Here is a 21765-nt window from a genome sequence, read left to right as displayed (position 1 = left end):
CTTTCTCAGGAGCCCCTGACACTGTTGACTATGCCCTCTTTCTGGAAACATCCTTTTCACTTTGTTTCCAAGCCCCACACTCCCTGGTTTCCCTCCTGCCTTACTGAGAATTTTTTCTAAATCTCCTTGTAGGGATCTTCTGCTCTTTGTAAATGTAGGTGTTCCTCTGAGTTCTTTATCAGGCCTTCTTTCCTTCTCATGCTACCTCAACCAAGAGGATTTCTATAAAAAGCATACATACATTCAAATCATTGCCTGTGCTTTGTTTGGCTTTATCAAATCAACAAGTAACGGAGTGATTGTTTTATGCTCCGATGATGTCATGATTTAAAATGGATCCTTTGCATTGTATCAATACTAACAGTTGGAATTTAGTGTGCCTTCTATAGCTATATAGAAATTGACTTTTCCTGATTATAAAATAATATTGTAATATCATAAAATAAATTTTTAGGAATATTCTGAATTCTGCTACCCACAGACACTGTTTATTTCTGGCATATTTCTTTTTAGATGTACTATGTACTCTCACACATAAACACATATATTATGTACATGCATTTTACATAGTTGAGATAATTATAGTTTTCACTTATTTGTATAACTGGACATTTTCTTGTGTCATTAAGACTATTCCTAACTATTTTTATGGCTTTATAAATTCTATCGTATGAACATAGAATGAAATATTCAACATATTCACCTATTACTAAATACTTAGAATTTAAAATTTGTCTGCTTCTGCATTCTTTTCCATAATACACAATTTTAAATATTGATTTAGTAGGTTAAAGCATTGCGACTTCCTGACTGAGCCTTCATTCATTTTGTCAGGTCACCCAATATATTAATTATATCTATTTATATGGACTTTGGCATTTGACTTTCTTATTTTTGAAGTTTTCTCAATTTAAAATGATGTCTTATAATTGCTTTGATTTGTGAGTCTTCAGTTGGTAAACAAGGTAGACTCTTTTTTTTTTTAGTTTGTTTATTATTTGCATTTCTTTGAATCATTCCTACAGTTGGTTTTTCCTTTTCTTTTCCCTATTTAATATTAAATTTAAATGGAGGACTCTTGAGAAGAAAAGAAGCCACAGGATAGCATAGTCTCTCTAGCTAAATGATCCATACACAGTAACCAACGTCTCCTCCTTCATTCCACCGTGCTGAGTTACCACTGTTCACACCCCCAGAGTAACACCCTCTATTTCTTATGCCAGCCTAGTGTATTCAGAGTCTGCCCTGTGAGTAACAAATTGCAAAACTGTTTCTTCACAGCAAGGAAAATGAGAACTTGAAGGCAGAAACTCAAACAGTACTCCAGAAATCCATGATTGGTAGTGCAAGACAGATGAGCAGAGACTCCCCAGCTCCTACTAATCCTACTGATCATCAAATCAACCATGACCCAGATGATGAGGAAGAAAACAAGCACCAAGAGAACAACCAGAGCCCAGAGAACAACCAGAAATTCCTCACAGGAGCACTCACAAGCAGATTTCTGGATGGCAAAGTGAGTGACAAAAACCCAAGCTTCTTTTGGTAATTGACTAGGAAAATTCAAATTAGGTTCATACCACACACCCTTGTACTAATGGTAATTAATATATTTTGCATAAAGGGACTTGGAATTCATTTTTTAAATCAGAAAATAAATTTGAGATCATTTTGTATATTGCATTCTGGTTGACCACCAAGTGAATTGGCCAACCTACTCTACCTGCAGCTAAATCAGTGATAATCATATAGTGATACATGTAAATGTACATGCAACCCTGGGATGTGCTCAGGGGGAAAGGTCTGTCTAACATTACAAGAAGAGGTCATTTATTTTCAAAATCCAATGCGACCAGAACTGTATATCGAAAAATTATCAGCCAAAACCATCTTGATAGAAATATATATTTCTGCACTCTGTTAAGAATCAACCAAACAATTCACAACACACTAACTTGATAATGATGAATCCATATGATTAGTAATTTGTAATTAAAAAGCAAGAATAGCAGCAATTGGAAACTGGATCCAAATCAAGACAAAACTAATGACTCATTGATAACAAAGTACCACTTCCAAAAATTGCTGAAATTGCATTTAGACGGATACATAGAGTAGGAGTTTTGCAGTGACGCCAAGCATTAAGTGACAGCCAAATATTTCAGTAGAATACTGAATTCGAGTCTGCAGTAAACTCTAACATAACTATTTTTAGTTTATAATTTTAATAGCCCTTACTAAATCACTTAGATCCTAGCTAGTCTTTAGTCATCTGAGAAAATAAAAGCCTATAGATTTGTGATCTTTTCCTCGTAAGAACTCTGCGAAGCTTATAATTTAGAGTGGTTAACGGCCCACCAGTGGACCTCAGACCATACTCTGCAAGGTGTAGTTGAACACAGGTCCCAAAAGAACAGTGACTTGCCCAGAATGTCAGTGGCACAACCTACGCTGGAAATGGTGCCTCCTAATCCCCAGTTAATGTGTTCTTTCGGCTGTCTTATAAGTAGTCCTTGAATTCAGGGCCTGGTTGCAGCAGGATATAGTGCATCTGCAGAGGTGAAGTGACCTATTGTGAACTTCTAACAACCTCTGAGTTTTTACATAATTTTGACTCTGGCATTAATGTATTTATTGTTACTCCCCAAGGATAACCTTGATAATAATATCATGTCATAAAACACTTTATTATTGACTGGTTGCTTTCAGATAAATTATATCATTTGCTATTTGGAATTAACCCCTTGAGGTAGGTACCAGTGTTTTCTCTATCACTATGGTATAGATGATAAAACTAAGGCTCAGAGGGGCACCTGAGTGGTTCAGTCAGTTAAGCATCTGACTCTTGATCTAAGTTCCCGCCATGATCTCAGGGTCATGAGTTCAAGCCTTGTGTTGGGCTCCATGCTGGGCATGAAGCCTACTTCAAAAAGGGAAGGAAAACGAAACTGAGGCTCAGAAAAGTTGAAGAGGCTCATAAGTGTAGAGAGAAGATGTTTATCCAGGGTTTCTTCTCTCTCTTTTTTTCAAATCATCTTTCTAATTATAAAGTACTGCATACTCATGTACAATTTTGGCAGATGGAGAATATAAGAAAACTCAACCAAAGAAAAATAATAACATATTTCTTTCTTTTTTTTTCTGTGCATAGATATAGAATGAGAATCATTATGTATTTACTCCTTGTGATCCTGCTCAATTCATTTCATATTAAGAATTTTCACCCTGGCTTCAAAAAATTCTTCCTAAGCATCATCTTGAATGGTTCTATGAGAATCATACTCAGAACAAGCACTTAAATATCATTTATTATGTGCCGGGCACCATTCTAAGTTCTGTACATGTATTAACTAACTTAGTACTCCCAAGCACCCAATGAGGTAGGAACTCTTATTCTCTTCAGCCCGTACAGGAAGGAACTGAAAAACAAGGAAGTCAAGTGCCTTGCCCAGGTCCTGAGGCTGAGAAGGGACAGAGCCACAATTGAAGCCCAAGTCCTAGGTTCCTAATCACCACCAACTGTATTCATTCCTTTGTATGGATATAACATGGCTCATTTAACTAATCCCTTACTGATGGGCATTTAAGTCATTTCTAGTTTTTCTCTTATAAATGGAAATGGGTTTCTTGACACTCCCTCTACCACATCAAGCAGCCCATTCATGGAACAAATTCCGCAGTAGCCATTATCATGGCCAGAATGTTCACTGAATAAGCTGTTCTTGGCCCTCCAAGATGTGGATTCTTTGCTAGCTCTGTAGTGCTAGAGGGGGATGATTTGCTCCTCCCCTCCCAGAACTCAATGAGGTTTCTTGTGGGAGACTCAGCAGGGCTAACACCCAGCCACCAAATACAGCAAGGCCTCCTGGGAGGTGTGGGTTCTGACTAATTGGTTCTGTCTGCCGAGTCTATGATGCTGGCCTGCCAGATGGCAGCCACAGTTGCCTGGTAAAGAGACCCTCATTACCACCTTGACTAAGTGGTAAATGGAATTCTGCTGCAGTGAAAGAAGTAAACCAATCAGAACTCCTTCTAGATCCTTCTCTCTCACACATAGATGAAAATAAGCTTTCCTGCCTGGGATGTAACAGGCAATCTGGACTGCCTGAATTTGCTCCAAAAGAAAAGTTGCTGATAAAGACTGAGCTAACGTGGGTGAGGACAGGCAAGTGTGAAACTCTTTTCTACATTACAGATCAAGTTTGAAGAGTATCATTAGTTAGTAGGAGGTAAGTAAAGCTGAAAATGCTATGAGAGCTCATCGTTTCATGTATCTGCGAACAGTAAGATATCTTAGAAATCAGCAAGTACAAATCTCCACTTCCGAAATGAAGAACGAGGGGCCCAGAGAGCTTTAGTGATTAGTTTGAGGCTTTACAAGTCAAGAGCCTGGCTCTTCTTAACAGTAGCCTTAGAATCCTTTTTCTCCAAATTCTGTTCCTTATGTGTCTTTGAAAATACAAATACTGTTTGTATTATTTCTCAGAAGCATCAGCTCTGCCTTCTCTCAGAAAATAAAAAAGAATGTGTGACTAGCTACAAACTCAGTAGCACGGTTTCAAAAATAAAATTAGAGCGTGTTTTTTTGCATCTGGCAGCATGAAAATGAAAAGTGTGAGTGCTTTAATTTTAATAATTATCATAGTTGATCGGTAATGTGTTCTTTTCAAAGTGCTTTTGTGTGTTTTATCTTATTTGCTCTCCACAGTACCCTGAGAGGTAGGTGGAGGCACATGATGCTATCCTCATTTTGTAGATGAAGAGACAGAGGTCAAGGACATTTCCACTTGGCCGTGCATTGGTAGATTCATCATGTTCAACACAGAACCTTTGATCCTGCTCTTTTTCTGTGGTCTGTGTCTCACAGAGTAGACTCCCATCTTTGCCGGTTGTATCAGCAAGAAACCTGGGCATGCTTTCCTTCTCTCTCTCCCTGAATCTAGTATCACTGAGCCCTTTAAATCCTAACCCTTTATGTCTCTCAAAAATGCCTTCTTATTTCTGCTTCCTCTGCCATCATCCTAGTCAGACAACCATTGTACCTCAGCAAGTTGATTTTAATTATCTCCAAACTGGCTGTCCTTTTCTATGCTTCTCTCTCTGTATTGGTCAGCTACTGTAATAATACTGCTGTGTGACAAATCACCCCAATACTCAGTGGTTTATAACAAGAATCATACATGCTCACATCTGCAGATGTGAGCTAAGACAGCTTTTGCTTTCTTTATTTAGACTTTTCTAGGCTTGGCTGCAAATGATAGATTTAGTTCAGGTCTGCTCTGGGTTTTTCTTACTGTTCTGAACCCAGTAGGCTCCTCAAGGCACGTTCTTCTTATAGGAATGGAAATGTTTCAAGACAACAGACTCTACCACAAGTATGTATTAAGTCTTTGCTTGTGTCATATCTGATGTGGGAAACAAAGGCAGAAGAAAAAATTAAATTTCCTTGCAACTTAGCCCATTGACAAGTCTGTGAGACAGGCAGAGTGACATTCCTCTGGGAACTCAACTGCCTCAATGTTGACTCTTTGCTGAGGGCAAAAAGTGATCTTAGCTTAACATTATCCTGACCTCCAGGATCCTGTAGGTTTCCTTTAACATAAAAAAAAAATTCCTTTGGAAACTCCCTTTATCTCTACCCCCAAATATATGTTTGCAATCATCCTCTAAGCATAAAGCTCACTGATATACATCTGAAGGATCTTATTGATGTGCAAATGTTGGGGCTCTGGAGCCAACCCAAGAAAAAAATTCCTAGGATGTCTTTGGTGCAAAAAAGGTGGTTTTCTTAAAGCACAGGGATAGGACACATGGGCAGAAAGAGCTGCCCTGGGAGTGTGAGGAATAGTTGATTGTTTACTTGGGAGCTGGGGGAGGTAAAGACAGAGGGAAGTTTCCAAAAGCATTAAAAAAAATTTTTTTTTTACATTTATTTATTTTTGAGAGACAGAGAGAGACAGAGCACAAGTGAGGTAGGGGCAGAGCCGAAGCAGGCTCCAGGCTCTGAGCTGTCAGCACAGAGCCCAACACGGGGCTCGAACTCACAGACTGTGAGATCATGAGCCAAAGTCGGAAGCTTAACTGACAGAGCCACGCAGGTGCCCCTACAAAAGCATTTTAATATGCTAAAGAAGACACATGGGATACTGGAGGCCTACTTATTGTCAAGCTAAGGCTATTTTTCCCTCAAGGAAAGTATCAATATTAAAACAGTAGGGAATTCCTGGAGGGATGTTTTACTCTGCCAGCCTCAAGTATTTGTCAATGGGCTGCAGGTTCTAAGGAAATTTGATATTATCTACATTTCCTTTTTGCCTTTATTCCACATAATTATGATTAAGGTTTTATTAGACAGTAACAAATGACCTTATCCTAACAATAGCTGGCTCTTTCAAGGTCCTAGAAACCTTGCTTCCAAAATTCCTTGGAGACTTATGCTATCCCTAACCCCCTCCCAACTTGAAAGTATATAATCAGTCACCCATTACAACCCCAGTGCAGCTCTTCTGCCCATGGGCCTCATCCCTGTGCTTTAATAAAACCACCTTTTTGCACCAAAGATGTCTGAAGCATTCTTTCTTGGCTGTTGCCTCTGAACCCCAATATTTCCACATCATTATCCACGAAAATCTGCCCCACTGGCCAAGGTAAACCACATGGCAAAGCACAACACAACTGGGGCAAGGGTATATATTTTGCCTCTTTTAGGAAGAACTTCAGAAGCACTCAAGTGTGGCCACTACTTAAAAGACTTAAAACCACTGTTTAATCCCCTTTGCCCTAGTATAAAATGCAAAGTCCTTGATGGCCACTCCAACTCACTTCTGTTCTCTCTACTTCTCTCACATGCCCACCTTTCCCTAAACAATCTCTATTTCCCAGATAGAGTTGTGTTCCATTTTGTCTTCTATGCCTTGTCCATGCTATTCCTTTTATATGAAATTCTCTTCATGTAACCTCTAGTTACACTAGGGTCTCAACTTACTGAGATATCAACTCTACTAAGAAGCATCGCTGTCTGATCACCAAGATTGTGGTAAATGCCTTTTGTAAGGTACTTGTAAATCAGTCTGTGCATACCCCTCTGGCAGATGTTGCTATACTATTAAAATGGGTTGTTTCCTCTAATGTAAACTTGTGTGTCAGTTACACAAAAGAAAAATAATCAAAAAAATAAAAAAAACAATGGTATGAAGTAGGTGCTCACATCTCTATTTTATAGGTGAGAAAACTGAGACACAGTGAGTGACATAAAGTAATTTGCCAAAGCTCATACAACCAGTTGAGTATTGGTGGATCTAGGATGTGAAACCAAGTAGTCTGGATCCCCTATACCTGTCTAAATCTCTCTTTCATTATTGGACCCCACTCCTCAGGAGAAAAATAAAACTCTCCCTAAAGAGAATGGGATTAAATGCCAAGAAATACTATTTTGTTGAGTAGAGTTGAGCTTTTGAGTGCTAGAAACCATTATAATATTTTAGAATTTTTTGCCCCCAAAGAATGAATTTTTGCCCCCTCAAGGGCAATATTGAGAAAAATGCATGTACTACACTATAATGCCTCTCATAAACACATCATTTATGGTAAAATTTCTTGCAAATAAACCTTATAAGTAAATGAATACTTTTTTTATATAAATAAAAACATAGGCTTCCTTGTCTCCTTCCATGAGTCTGTAAATTCCCTGAGAATAAAAATTTTCTTATTCACTTTTGTTTCCAAAATGCCTCTCTCTATATATTACCCAAAGCCAACATCCAACATTTGTTTACTAGACAAACACCAGAGGCTTTCACATTAGAGTCTGAAAGAAATCAAGCATATCTATTATTTCCATTGGTTTTTAATATAAAATTGGAGGTATTGGCCAATGTAATTTTTAAAAAGAAAGCTATTACAGACAGAATAATTGGAAAGAGGAAGAACTATTGTCAAATGATACAATTACACACATAAAATTTGAAAACACCTAATGAAGAAACTACTAAAACACTAAGAGAATGTGACAAAACAGAATTATATCATCCACATACACAAATCAGTGGCCTTCATATATTATAAACAAAAGCTAGTTAGGACACAAAATGGAAGGCAGCATTTATAATTACAAATAAAAGCATACCTATATTAAGTAAATAAGTAAATAAACCAAATGCCTAGTCAAACTTAACAAGAAATGTCCAAACCTTTATGAGAAAAAATAAAAAACTCTCCTAAAAGACACAAGAGTAGATTTGAACAATGAAAAGGTATGCTGTTCTTGTATAGAAAAAAAGTTAACATTGTGAATCGCTACCAAAATCCCACTGACATTTTTTTGAAGAAATAGAAAAATCCAACCTAAAATTCATATTGAATCTCCAGGGACCCTGACGTCCAAAGCAATCCTGAGAAAGAAGGTATACAAGCGTGTGGTAATCAAAACACTATTGTAATGGCATAAAGACAGACATTAGAATAATGGATTAGCATAGGGTGTCCAAAATAAACCCTCACATATATGGTCAAATGACTTTTTTAACAAGGGTTCCAAGATGATCCAATGCGGAAAAGATGGTCTTTTCAAGAAATGGCACTAGGAAAACTGGAATGTCCACATGCAAAAGTATGTAGCTGGACCTTCACCTAACACCATATATAAAAATTAACTCAAAATGGATCCATGGCTTAAGTATAAGATCCAAAACTATAAAACTCTTGGAAGAAAAAATGGGCAAAATCTTCACACTGGATCTGACAATGATCCCAGCTTTGAGCCTGGAATGTCTACTTACACCAGAAGCAATGGAGATACCAAACATTTTCCGAGACTTGTTAAAAAAAAGGTTTGGAATCTAAATTAAAATGGCTCTCACTAAAAGAAGAAGAAGAAGAAGAAGAAGAAGAAGAAGAAGAAGAAGAAGAAGGGGAGGCGGCGGCGGCGGAGGAGGAGGAAGAGGAAGAGGAAGAAGAAGAAAATATTAAAGGCTCCCAGTAGTCAAAAGTGGGATATTTTGGCTATCAATAAAAGTAATTTTAATGGATTTAAATGCATTGTATATGCTTAAATCTATAACCTTATAGTGATTAAAAAAAGAAAAACTCATTGGTCACCTGGGAAGAACGCTAGGGAACAGACTATTTTTTAAATTGGTGAATAATAGAAGCATTTATTGTTTGCCTTTTCTATACAAACTGTATTTTTTTAAGTTTATTTTGAGAGAGACAGAGAGAGCAAGCAGGGTATGGGGCAGAGAGAGAGGGAGCGAGCGAACCCCTAGCAGGCTCCACACTGTCCACACTGTCAGTTTGCAGAGGTCTGAGCCACCCAGGTACACAAACTGTATTTTAGATAATAGTTAATGAAGACAGTTTCTCTGTAAAGAAGCATTCGTATTAATAAATGAGAGCTAATAATAGGATAAGAATATTACCATTTATGAAACCCTAATGGAAAAGAAATGGAGTAAAGCAATGAGCTTATCAGTACCTATAAAAAGAAAGACAATCTGACAGCATTTGTTTGCATGGGACAATGTATCACCTGTGGAAGGATCTTGCTGAAACAACTGAACTTGAATAAGATCAAGACCCTGGTTCTAACTATTTTACAAGATAGAGATGGGACGGTTGGTTAAACCTTGCACAGAAATACAAGCAACCAAATCCAGACTGTGGAAAACTTTATAGGGCACACAACACAGCTTCTTCAGCACATCAATTACAAGGGGAAAAAAAAAAAAACGGCAGGAAAAAAAAGGCGGGGGTGGGGCAGTGAAGGGAATAGGAAGAACTAGAAATTTAAAAAGATGTAAAAGATTTAAACCAATTACAATATATGGATCTTATCTGGTTCTTGTTTTGAATTAAACTGAAAAATACGATGTATCAGATAATTGGGGGATTTTCAACAACTGACTGGATATTTGAAGAGGTTAAGAAATTACTGCTTTTAAAAGTATTATAATGGGATTGTAGTTATATTTTCAAAAATTTGTTACTCTTAAGGCAGAAGTTCCCAAACTTTGGCATGTGTTAGAAGTACTGGAGGGCTTACTAAAACACATATTTCTGGACCCCAAGCCCTGAAATTCTCATTCAGTGGGTCTAGGGTGGGTCTCAAGAATTCACATTCCTAACATGTTTCTAGGTGATGCTGAGGTTTCTGGCCCAGGGACCACGCTTTGAAAACCACTGCTTTATAGATATATGCTAAAAAAAAAAAAAAATGTGGATGAAATAATAGCCCATCTGTGGTTTATTTATTTCATTTCTGGTGGCAGGTGATGTGGGTATGAATAAAACAAGCATTTCCGTTGATAATTACAGCCTGGTGACGAGTATATGGAGTTCTATTATACTATCCTTACCACATGTGCCTGTGTTTGAAGTGTTCTATAATTACAAGTTAACATGTAAAGAAAATATAAATGTTTATATTTATGAATATATATGTTTATATTTGTAAATATAAATAAAATACTCAAATGATTAATGCTAATACTTATTGTATTGACTTCAGGTATAAAAATCACATGTTAAATTTATTAATTTGGAAATACTTTTTTTTTCAGTTCTGCATTTCTTAAGAAATCCTGTCAAGCTTTTTATATCCATCTTTCTCATGATTGTATTTATTATCACTAGCATCTCTTTTTGAGCCATTTAACAGCTTTCTGGAGCACATCAACACCTTGGTCTCAAATGTTGAAGAATCAGAACTTTTCAAATCTGCATTAGATGCTGTCTCTGCAGATTTCCTCTCAAGCCCCAGCTATGCATTGCGCAATATGAAGACAATTCGTTGTGTTCACTTGTCTTGGAGGAGGCTGTTCATGGATTCCACAATATAACCACTTTATTTATTTTTAATTTTTTAATGTTTATTTATTTTAGAGACAGAGAGAGAGAGCACAAGCAGGGGAGAGGTGGAGAGAGAGAGGAAGACACAGAATCTGAAACAGGCTCCAGGCTCTGAGCTGTCAGCACAGGGCCCTATGCTGGTTTTAAACTCTGGAACAGCGAGAGGTCATGACCTGAGCTGAAGTCAAAGACGTTCAACCGACTGAGCCACCCAGGCTCCCCATCACAATATAACCACTTTAAAATAGTTTTTTTAATAACCAATATTTTTTAAAAGTCTTATTTACACTCCCCAGACCCCAAGAAGAATTACTAAATCTGTGTTAATGTTTTTAAGTTTATTTATTTTGAGAGAGAGTGAGAGACAGAGAGAGAGAGAGGGAGAGAATGAGTAGGGTAGGAGCAGAGCGAGAGGGAGAAAGAATCCCAAAATGGGATTCAGTCTCATGGTCATTAGATCATGACCTGAGCCAAACTCAAGAGTCAGAGACGTTCAACTGACGGACCCACCCAGGCGCCCCTAAATCTGTGTTAAACTTCTGTGCTTCATTTGTAACAATTCTTCTAGGTAAATGTCACAATACTGGTGTTATGCCCCAAATCCACTGTGTGTTAGCCACAAGCACTATTTTCTGATTCAAAGTAAAACAAATGAGAGAAACCTGTAGAACTGGAGATTTTACAGATACTCTGGCAATCCTTGAAGTCAGAAACATGGTAATTCTTGATCAACATCTTCCATGTTATCTTCTTTGACACTTTGTGGATACAATGTTTGGAAAAACAACAGCCCGGGGTGATTGGTGTCAGCAAAGGGAGAAGTCTGAAGCCAGGCACACGCCACAGGGCCTGAACAGACCATCGTCACCTTTCTCACACTGTGTTTCTCTATTTGTTCTTCAAATTTGGCACTGTTCTTAAATGCTGGGAGTCAGTGGGGTACCAGACTGTTCTGGCCCACACAGAGCTCTCACTCTATTGAGACACACAGCAAATAACAAATCAAGGTTTAGAATTTACAAATTGTTTAAAATACATTATAATACTCATTCCTCACAGCAGTCCTGGGAGTAGAATATAATTTCCTCTTTCCGTAGGAGAGCCTATAAAATTTAGTCTGTGGACATCTAGGCTAAAAGATCTGTGATGGCAAGAAGCATACCTGCCTTGTTCACCTGTATCTGTAGTGAAGATAAAGGCATTCAATAAACTGTGGTGTTTAAATGAGGAAAGGGACACCTTGACTCCTTTGGAATGGTGAAGTATTGATAAATGCTCCTTCGGAACCCTACAGTATAGGGGCACCTGGGTGGCACAGTCAGTTAAGTATCTGCCTTTGGTTCAGGTCATGATCTCATGGTTCATGAGTTCAAGCCCAGCCCTGGGCTCTGTGCTGACAGCTCAGATCTTGGAGCCTACTTCAGATCCCGTGTCTCCTGTTCTCTCTGCCCCTCCCCTGCTCACTTGCTCATTCTCTCTCTTTAAAAAATAAATAAACATTAAAAATATTTTTTTAAAGAATCCTGCAATATAGAAGTGTATCAATTCTCAGAGGCAGAAAAATATTTGTATGTGGCTGAAAATAGAAATGTTTTATATTACAAATAATTTCCAAAGAAACATACTGTTCTAAGAAAATGTTCTAGGGACGCCTGGGTGGCTCAGTTGTGTAAGCATCCAACTTCAGCTCAGGTCATGATCTTGTGGTCTGTAAATTTGAGCCCCTCGTCGAGCTCTGTGCTGACAACTCAGAGCCTGGAGCCTGCTTTGGATCCTGTCTCCTCTCTGCCTCTCCCCCACTCACACTCTGTCTCTCAAAAATGAATAAATGTTTTCAAAAAATTAAAGAAAGAAAAAGAAAAAGTTCTAGGAAACACCTGAAATACCTAACCAAACATTTTATAGGATGAAACTGCTCTGTGGACTGAATGTGGAATCTCTCTCCTCCTGGGGTAGTGGGGGAAATGTAGGTTTCAAATCTTACCTGCACAATTCACTAGGGGGTAAATTTTGAACAATTCCTTTTTTTTTTTTTACCTTTATTTATTTATTTTGAGAGAGAGAGAGAGAAAATGCTCATGCATACATGCCAGAAAGGGAGGGGCAGAGAGTGGGGGAGAGAGAGAATCCCAAGCAGGCACGATGCTGTCAGCACAGAGCCCAATACGGGGCTCGATCTCACAAACCATGAGAACATAACCTGAGCTGAAAACAAGAGTCTGATGCTTAACTGTCTGAGCAACCTAGGCTCCCCAATGTCATTATTTTTTATGCCTATTCTAGAACTCTCTACCACTCCTGCTCACTCTTCCCACTCTAAAGAGCCTCTTGATTTTTCTTTAAAATGCTTCACGACTATAAAGCACCTACAGGTTGCTATCCATACTGACTGGTTATTCAACATGACTATCAACTGAGTACAGACATTCAGCTTTCAGTGAATCCTTCTGATAATGTCTCCTTTCAATTACCTGACATCAAAAAGGATTATTTTTGTGTGTCTCAATTTATTCCCAAGATTTTATTTTTATCTGGTATGACACGGTAACAGATATAATGACAGCTGCCTTTCAGAGAATAGTTTCTTACATTTCCCACACAAAGGCGGCATGCCACATATCACAGGAACACATGAGGAAGGACCAAGCTCTGTCAGGAGGCAGAAGTGAGGGGACAGCACAGGCTACAGTCTTTATACAGGTTTCCACAGGAAAGGCAACGCAGCGTAGGGGAAACAGCTTAGGACTGGCTAGCTTGAATAATTCCAGCAGGGTTTGAGCACAGGGGTGGTCCCTAGTTATCCAGTATCTGGACTGGGTTGATTGGGGGCAGGGGAAATATTTGCTTCGTGAGAAATTCGTGAACCCTGGGAAGGGCAGTCTCTTCCAGCCAGCAAGGTTACCTGAGATGTCAAAACGTCATAAAATACAGACAATAAAAAACATGAGTAACACACCTACACCATGGCAAGAGGGAATGGTACTTCATCACTCACCTTTGTTCCATCATTTATTCTATTGGAAACTTTATGAACGTTGCTCTTGGGATATGATATTCTGAGCTTTTGAATCTCTTCTGTTCCATTCCTGACAAAACTCACAATTGCCTTTGTAGTTCTTCCTCATCTGTTAATTAAAACAGTCTAAAGGAGTGGCTGGCTGGCTCCATCATAGAGCATGGGACTCTTAATCTCAGGGTTGTAAGTTCAAGCCCCACGTTGGGTGTGGAGCTTAATACACACACACACACACACACACACACACACACACACACACACAGCCTAAGGATACTTTTATCTCTAATAAGAACCCTATATTTGCCTATAAATGCCTTGTGATATACCTATTTTTCCTTTGTCGCAGATACCTTCTTTCTTGCACAAATTAAACGGCACTGTTTTACTGTTAATATATTTGTCAAATGTATGAATTGCATAATGCTGAGATTGATGTTGAGACAAGCATTCTTTGGGGACTCATTGATTCAGTCACTCTATGGACTGAAGTCACTTAGGACTGGGAATGTGTTTTAAGAGATTATTTCCTTGTTCATATTCTCCTTTCTTCTTTCTCTTTTCCTCTCTCCTTCTGATCCTTACTACCATTTGTCTTTGTTTCTTTAAGATTCCCATCCAGGCAAATGTCCATTGTAGCTCAGTACCAACTGGAGACCAGTCCCTATCCTATATCCATGGCCTCCCCGGGAGAAACCTGAGACTGGTCTTTGGAACAGATGGCAAGGGACAGCTCTGACCAACCTAAAGTACGTATACTAAGACTTGCCTTGTTTTCTATTGTGGATGAAGGGTATTATTTGTTGCCTGTAGACTTTGATGTGCAGCAGATAATGAGACAGTCTGAGAGGGACGCTAGAGGCCATATGATGAAGCTTCCAAGAAGCTCCTTGGTGAGCTTACAGGCAAACCTTGATTGTCTCAACTGAACTTCTCATCTTTCTTCCACCTTCTTCCTCTGGAGACAATGGGTCTCTAAAACTTGGCATTCTAAATTCTCTTATAATTTAAAAAGTTATTTTGTAGAAGACGGATGATATACCTTCAGTAGCCTTCTAACAGAGTATGCACTCTAAAATGATTTTCTTCTTCGGAAGGCAACAGTCCCGAGGTATTGCAAACTAATAAATATGCCCAGAATGAATACCTACCTCCAGGTGTTACCAGCTTGCACTGTTCTAGGCAAGGCCTGAAAGTGGGTGCTCTGATATCAGCCCCACTAGGCTTCTGCTTCTTTGCATTGGCTGTCACTTCTCATTTTAGAGCTGTGTTAATTGATTGTTGCTGTTGCTCTTGTGTCAGGATTTTGGCCAGAGGCCAAGTGGAACAACAAGGGAAGACGCTTTTCTTCTTGCCCTGGTCAGAAGAGAACTCAGCTCGCGCCCTTTGAGTTCTGGCTTATTAGAAAAGCTTCAGAAAGAGCTGAAGATCCTGGATCCTATCTCTTCAGGATTTCTTCTCCAGTCTCAGCTAAGCCACCTTTTCTTAAGAAAGGAAGTCCCTCTACAGTTACCAATAGTCAAGATCCTTTGGCAGAGATTTTCTAAGAGGGGCTCTCCAGAAATGGTACAGCCATGTTGCTATTCTAAGCATGGGTTCCTTTTGTTTATTTTACTTGTACGCACCAGAGTAGTAGAATTAAAATTTTAGTTTCTTTTTTTTTCTTAAAAATAACCTTTACTATTGACTCCTAAGATACAAAGCTTATTTGTATTCATATGTGGAAATTTCTAGTCAGAAGAAACCAGAATAGAAAATGGATTAAGTCTCTTAGCTCTATTTAATTTCTTTTTAAAAGACTGCTGTTCCTGACTTTCATTATCTGCCCTTAGCACTATTGGGTTACAGATTCAGGAAAATGGGCTCACTTGAGTCAACTTACATGTTGGTCAGTCTGTAGGCTCTGAGATGAGAATGGAGAATTTGACTAGGATGTATCATTGCAGAGAGTTCCCTAAAGAGTTAGAAGTGGGAGGTATATTTGAAATACAATTCACCACCATTTGACTAATTGGGAAGCTGAGATCCAGAGTGGGGAAAGGAAATTGCTTAGTGTACTCAGAGAATTAATGGTGGACCCAAAGCAGAGATTAAGGCTCCCCAGTGACAAGTCCAGGGTTCTTGCTCTGAACACTGCACTTCCCAAGCTCACATTTATGGGTAGATACAAAGCATAGTCCAAGTGTAACCAGGGTGCTAGAGGAATATATCCTACAATAGAAAAAAGTAATAGCAATGGGTAAATCATGAGTGAGCATGTGTAGAAAACCAGGCTAAAACAAACCTCATAGGGGTAATCTGGGAATTTAGTAATATAATAAGTGCAAATTACCTGGTTGCATGCTTAGCATTTAGTAGGTATTCAAACAAATGTTAGTTCTCTCTCCTGCCCATTTCTAACCAACTAACCAACTATAATTAGTTGTATATTGATGAGAAGTATTTAGCAATACAGTGTCAACTTAGTACAGCCACTGTGAATCTTCAATTCAATCAAATTCTCTGGCCTGAGACTGATTTTATGTCAGAACCTTATATAGCTTCCCTCCCCCATGGTTATCCCCCAACTGCCCTGGAGTTGTATGCCCACCAGAGTCCATAGGATGTCATCCAGACCAGCAATGGAAATGGACAACATTCTTTCAGTCCTTTCCCATGTTTAAAAAGAAAAAAAGGACTGGGGGGTGGTCTTGAGATTTTTCACTTAGCTTAATAAGACCTTGTCCTCAAATAATCCGAACATATCTGCTAGATATATCTAAATACAAGCAAATGCTATATATAATAAATACATGAGATGTGAGAGAGCAGCTAGAGGCTAGGTTATGCTGTAGTAACGAACAGCCCCAAAATTTCAGTGGCTCAAAACAACAAAAGTTTACTTCTCACTTACACTTCCCTAATAGGTAAGGCACAGTTTTGCCATTATCTTAGCTCCCAAACCCACACGGATGAGGTAGCAACTCTGGAGTATTTTTGGACATGTTGGCAGAGGGGGATAAAAAGAGAGCTATGGAGGGGCTCATGTGAGCAGTTTAATCCTCAACCAGAAGGAGCACATGTCACTTCTGCTCACAACTCATCGGCCAGAATTGTTCCCATAGCCCTACCCAACCACAAGGCAATCAGGAAGGGGGGATAGTAGGAATATTTGCTTTTCAAAAGCACTAATAATTATTATACTATATTTTTAAGGCTGTTTTAGAAACTTTAATGGTAAAAAAAATTCCAAATACCCTCTACCTCAACAGGCATTTCCCTTATGCGCATTTATTTCCCTTATATGTATGTTAAATGACAGTGTGCTTTTTCATATTGGATTTTCAGGTGAGCTACAGAAAGCTCCTCTGGTTTTTAAAAGCTGCAGCTTCAGATGACCCCCAGCAAAGCCAAAGAGTTGTGGGCAGCAACGGGGACAAGAGTCAGAGTTATCATGATCATGGCCAAGGGTACTTTCCTTCTTTTCTTGGGCATAGTGTTCCTAGATTTCTAGAGCTGGCGGTGACATCAGAGGCCATTCACCTGAAAAGCTCACCCAAGGTAGAATCACCATGCCCTTCACCAACACTGGGCTTATGCTGATCATTTCCTCTCTCTGGTACAAAGGCCAGCACAGAAAGTTATTTGCAACAATTGCATAGTTTCTTGAGATCAAGCATGTGTCTTTTTTATGAGGTTGCCATGTGAAAAGGAAAACCCTCATTGTGAAGTAAGGAATGACTGTATACTGGCACAGAGCTCCAGTCTCTAAGGTATGGTTCCAGAAACACGCTTCATGAGTGAACTCCTGGTTTACGGGCACTAGCAAAGAAAGGTTTCAGGTACAAGAATCAATAATCCCCTCATATAATCTCAAAGGAAAGAGATGACACAAAGTAAAAACAGGATGTGAGGAATATCATTAGAGATGAGGCACAATAAAGCATGAGAGTCTCTGTGTTCTCCAAGAAAGTTGACAAAGTGCAGTAGTTAGGAACATAGCCTCCATTACCTAAAGCCTGGGCTCAATTCCTGTTTCTGCCATTTAATGGCTATGTAACCTGAGGACAGTCAGCTACCCTCTCTGTGCTTCCATTCTCCAAGTGTGAAATAGGAACCATAAGAGATTTCCCTTCACTTCATAGATTTATAAGGGTAAGTCAATCAATCAAGGCAAAGTTCTCAAAAACAGTATCCGATACATAGTAAATGCTATAGAAGAGTGTTTTTACTTTTTTTTAAACTATCCTACCAGAAGATACTCTTTCCATTACAAATAATGAGACACAGTGATTAAGAGCCATGATATTGGAATTTATCACTTCACTCTAGGGAACTAGAGTTTCCTGTAAAAATGTCCCTGGGCCAAATGTTAGACTTGATTCCTTTCTACGGTGCACCATTTTCATGCCCTTTTGGCATTCGTTGAATACCAGATGCTTGCCAGGCACATCTTGCTGTGCACAGTGAATTCAGAGGTTGGCAAGGCCCATTCTTTCCCTCAAGGGCTCAAGTTGCAAAGAAAGTGACACTGCCATGTGGGTCTATGAGTCAAATATCTGGGAGCAACTGTGCTATGGAAGGCCATAAAGCCCCCAGAATTTTTTTTAAGTAGGTTTATTTTTGTGAGAGAGAGAGGGAGTGGGAGAAGGGGAGAGAGAGAATGAGAGAGAGAGAAAGAGAGAGAGTCCCAAGCAGACTCTGCACTGTCAGTGAAGAGCCCAATGCAGGGCTCTAATTCACAAACCGTGAGATCATAACCTGAGCAGAAATCAAGAGTCAGACACTTAACCCACTGAGCCACGCAGGCGCCTGTAGCCACAGAAATTTTTAATAATCAGCAACCACACTTCACAAAATACAGACCATGAGATTTGAGCCCAGAGAGGTGGTGGGCTATGCACTAAAACACATGGTTACCCATTGGCAGGTATGGGTACTATGGATCCTGGACAGGAAGGCTTTCCTGAGCCCTGGACCAGGTTGTATCTCTTCGTGGTATGGCCCCACAGTCCTTTCCTTGCCTAACAGCCGTGGTACTTGTAACTATGTACTTGACATTTGAGGTTAGTGATAATAGCGTGTGCCCTAGCCAACTCGGTGTCGAGCGTAGTTCCTGGCACGTGGGAGATGCTCAACGAGTAATTTTTTTAATGTAATTGGCACCCTAATTATCCACTTGCAGGGACATCTGGATATCTACTCTGTAAAAGAGGTGCACAGAGAGATCATTTTGAACTCATCAGAGAAGGTGCTGCTTTACACAAACCAGACAGCATGTTTGTGGAAGTGCAGAACTGATGGCCCATAATGAATCCAGGCTCTTTGTTAATCAATGTGCTGCTCAGGAAAAGGCTCTCTTGCGCGTTCTGTCAGGGAGAGCCTTTAATGGGGTAGCTCTGTGCTGTTTAAAAAGCCTCCAGCATCACCTGTGGCAACAACAGTGGCAATGGCTCTCCTTACCTAAGTTGGACCAGATGAAACACACTCTTGCAGCAGGTTTCCTAAGAAACCCCACCAGCTGAAACAAATGGGTTCCATACAACTCCTGCCCATTTAGCAATTGGTGTTCGGAGTCAGGGGCCAAAGCCTCATGAATTCCTACCCCCAGGAAATGGCATTGCAAGAAAAGGAACGAGGAAGGAAAATTTGTGATTCAAATCTGGGACAGATATATCTGATTGGCAAGGCCTGGGTCATGTGCTCTATCAGCAAAGAGAGACTAGTAAACCAAATAGCTAGCATTTTCCTCGACTGGAGTGAGAGGCAGACTCCTGAGCTAGAGAACTCTCTGAACAAAGGAAGGAGGGTGAAGAAACTATGTGACCAAAACAAAGACAAACAGCCACCCCTTCCTGCACTAAGCTTTTGGAAAATATTAGCTATTAGGCCAAAGCCCAAGTAAGAGTCACAGAGCAAAAGAAGGTGCAATATGACCTTTAGTAAAAGTTAAATACATGCATATAAAAAGAATCGATTCCAAGTGCTGCACAAGATCCCCAGGAAATAGTAAGAAACAAAACAGAGTTGATCCACATCTGATGGAGCAGTCTAATAGGGAAGTCAGACACGAGGCAATGACCAAAGAAATAAAGATGTGAATGCAACACGAGGGAGATTTATTAAGGAAAAGAACAAGGAATTATAAAAGAGCTGATCAAGCACAGGGTGCTGGAGCACCACTGAGAGACAATTGGGAGCACCACTTCCCAGATACTCATTCAGTGACGTCGGGTTGGTAGCTTGAAGTCAGCCATGGTGGGAGCACTTGCACCGTAAAAATTAGTAATGCTAACAGATTAGGGCCTTATCTTGGAGAGCGGGTTGTTAAACTTTACTGGCATACCACTGAAAGAAGGCTGATTTACAGGAGTGGAGATTGAGGGATGTCACAGAATGTCCCTGTAGGGAAGTGGCACTTGACGTTGAGACGGTGGAAATTAGGAAAAGCTCCACTGCCGATAAGACAGTTCAGACGGATCCGGAAGGAACATCATGTGAATGCTAAATGAGTAAAAATCTCACTAGTTAAATCAAATAAGTAAATGACTGTAACATTTTTATCATCCTGTGGTTTTTCACCTATTATTTAAAGTAACAATAGTCAGTGAGATAAACCATCTTAATAATTATAAACATTTGCAAAATCATTATTACCAAAACTTTTCTGGGTTTTCCAGATACAAATTGCAAAGTCAAGGATAACAGAGGAAGTTCACTCGATTCAAGATTTCCTTCTAAATAGGTTCCCTGGTTACAGGGATCTGGCAGGATCTGATTTGCTTTGCTTGTGGCAATGAGCGGTTTGGAAATTTGATTTCCCATCAATAATTATCTGGGCCTAAGAGAAGTAAGATCAGGCAGCTAAAGTAAACTACTGTGGTCACTTCCAATTTTTTCTCTCAACCTGGAAAAAAGAGTTAGAGATTAGGTTACAAAGTCTGGTTTATGTTCTAGTTGAATTGGTTGGTGCCTCATGGAGAAGAGACTCTAGTGGTCAGGAGAATGGAATCGGTTGGAATGGATGTAGCAAATCTTCATGCTCAGATGCCATGACCAGGTTACTGAGATTTAGAAGACCCTCCTGGGTGGGTTCTCTGGTTCCACAGTGTATGTCAGGGGTGAGAGATCCAGTAGGAAAACATAGAACGGCTTTGGGTGGATCATCTTTTCATAGCATTTCCCCTGCCCCTCCAAACACTACTGCTCGTCAAGATGCCAGCCCACAGTCAGAAGTGAGCAAGAGCCTGTCGGAGATCTTGATGGCACTAAGGACAACTAATGGGAAACTCAACATAGAGAACCTCAGTCGGAATTTTCAAAAAGAAGATCGCTCATTTTCTGGCTCCCTGCCCCTACCCAAGGTAACCAAAACTAGAGTTCAGATGTGTTGATCTCCAAAGGCTACCTCAGGGCATTGGGTCTATAAGAAAGCACAGTTAGGATCTGTGTTCTGCCTGTGGATCACATTATACACTTGTTTTCTGTGCCTCAGAGGAGAAAAAAAAGAAGACGACGACGACGACAAGGAATTATGGAATGTGCAGAATTGGTCCAGGAATTACTTACACTGGGATACGTTTTATGACGATAATAGAAAATATGAGGGGAGCCTGGGTGGGTCAGTCAGTTAAGTGTCTGACTTCAGGTCAGGTCATGATCTCATAGTTCGTGAGTTCGAGCCCCATGTCAGGCTCTGTGCTGACAGCTCAGAGCCTGGAGCCTGCTTTGGATTCTGTGTCTCTCTCTCTCTCTCTCTGTCTCTCCCCCACCTGTGCTCTGTCTCTCTCTCTCAAAAATAAGTAAACGTTAAAAACTTTTTAAAAAAATAATAGAAAATATGACAACACCCAAGTAACATTTCACGATGGAAAATAAATATTTTTGCAAAGCCAAATGTTCACTTCTCACACCCTGTACCAGTTTCC

General features: G+C 39.6%; 1 protein-coding gene across 1 annotated transcript in view; it reads left to right on the top strand.

Moving 5' to 3' along the window:
• Positions 1-21765, top strand: part of CC1H1orf87 (chromosome C1 C1orf87 homolog) — a 79657-nt gene that overhangs the window by 17949 nt on the left and 39943 nt on the right. The window contains 7 exon segments of the mRNA XM_015072289.3: positions 1282-1516; positions 14469-14557; positions 14559-14607; positions 15161-15424; positions 17186-17257; positions 20196-20209; positions 20985-21201. Coding sequence (XP_014927775.1) covers positions 1282-1516; positions 14469-14557; positions 14559-14607; positions 15161-15424; positions 17186-17257; positions 20196-20209; positions 20985-21201 — 940 coding nt within the window.

The sequence above is a fragment of the Acinonyx jubatus genome, chromosome C1 (genome assembly GCF_027475565.1).
Source record: "Acinonyx jubatus isolate Ajub_Pintada_27869175 chromosome C1, VMU_Ajub_asm_v1.0, whole genome shotgun sequence".
Taxonomy (NCBI): Eukaryota; Metazoa; Chordata; class Mammalia; order Carnivora; family Felidae; genus Acinonyx; species Acinonyx jubatus.
This window is presented reverse-complemented; position numbering and strand designations above follow the sequence as displayed.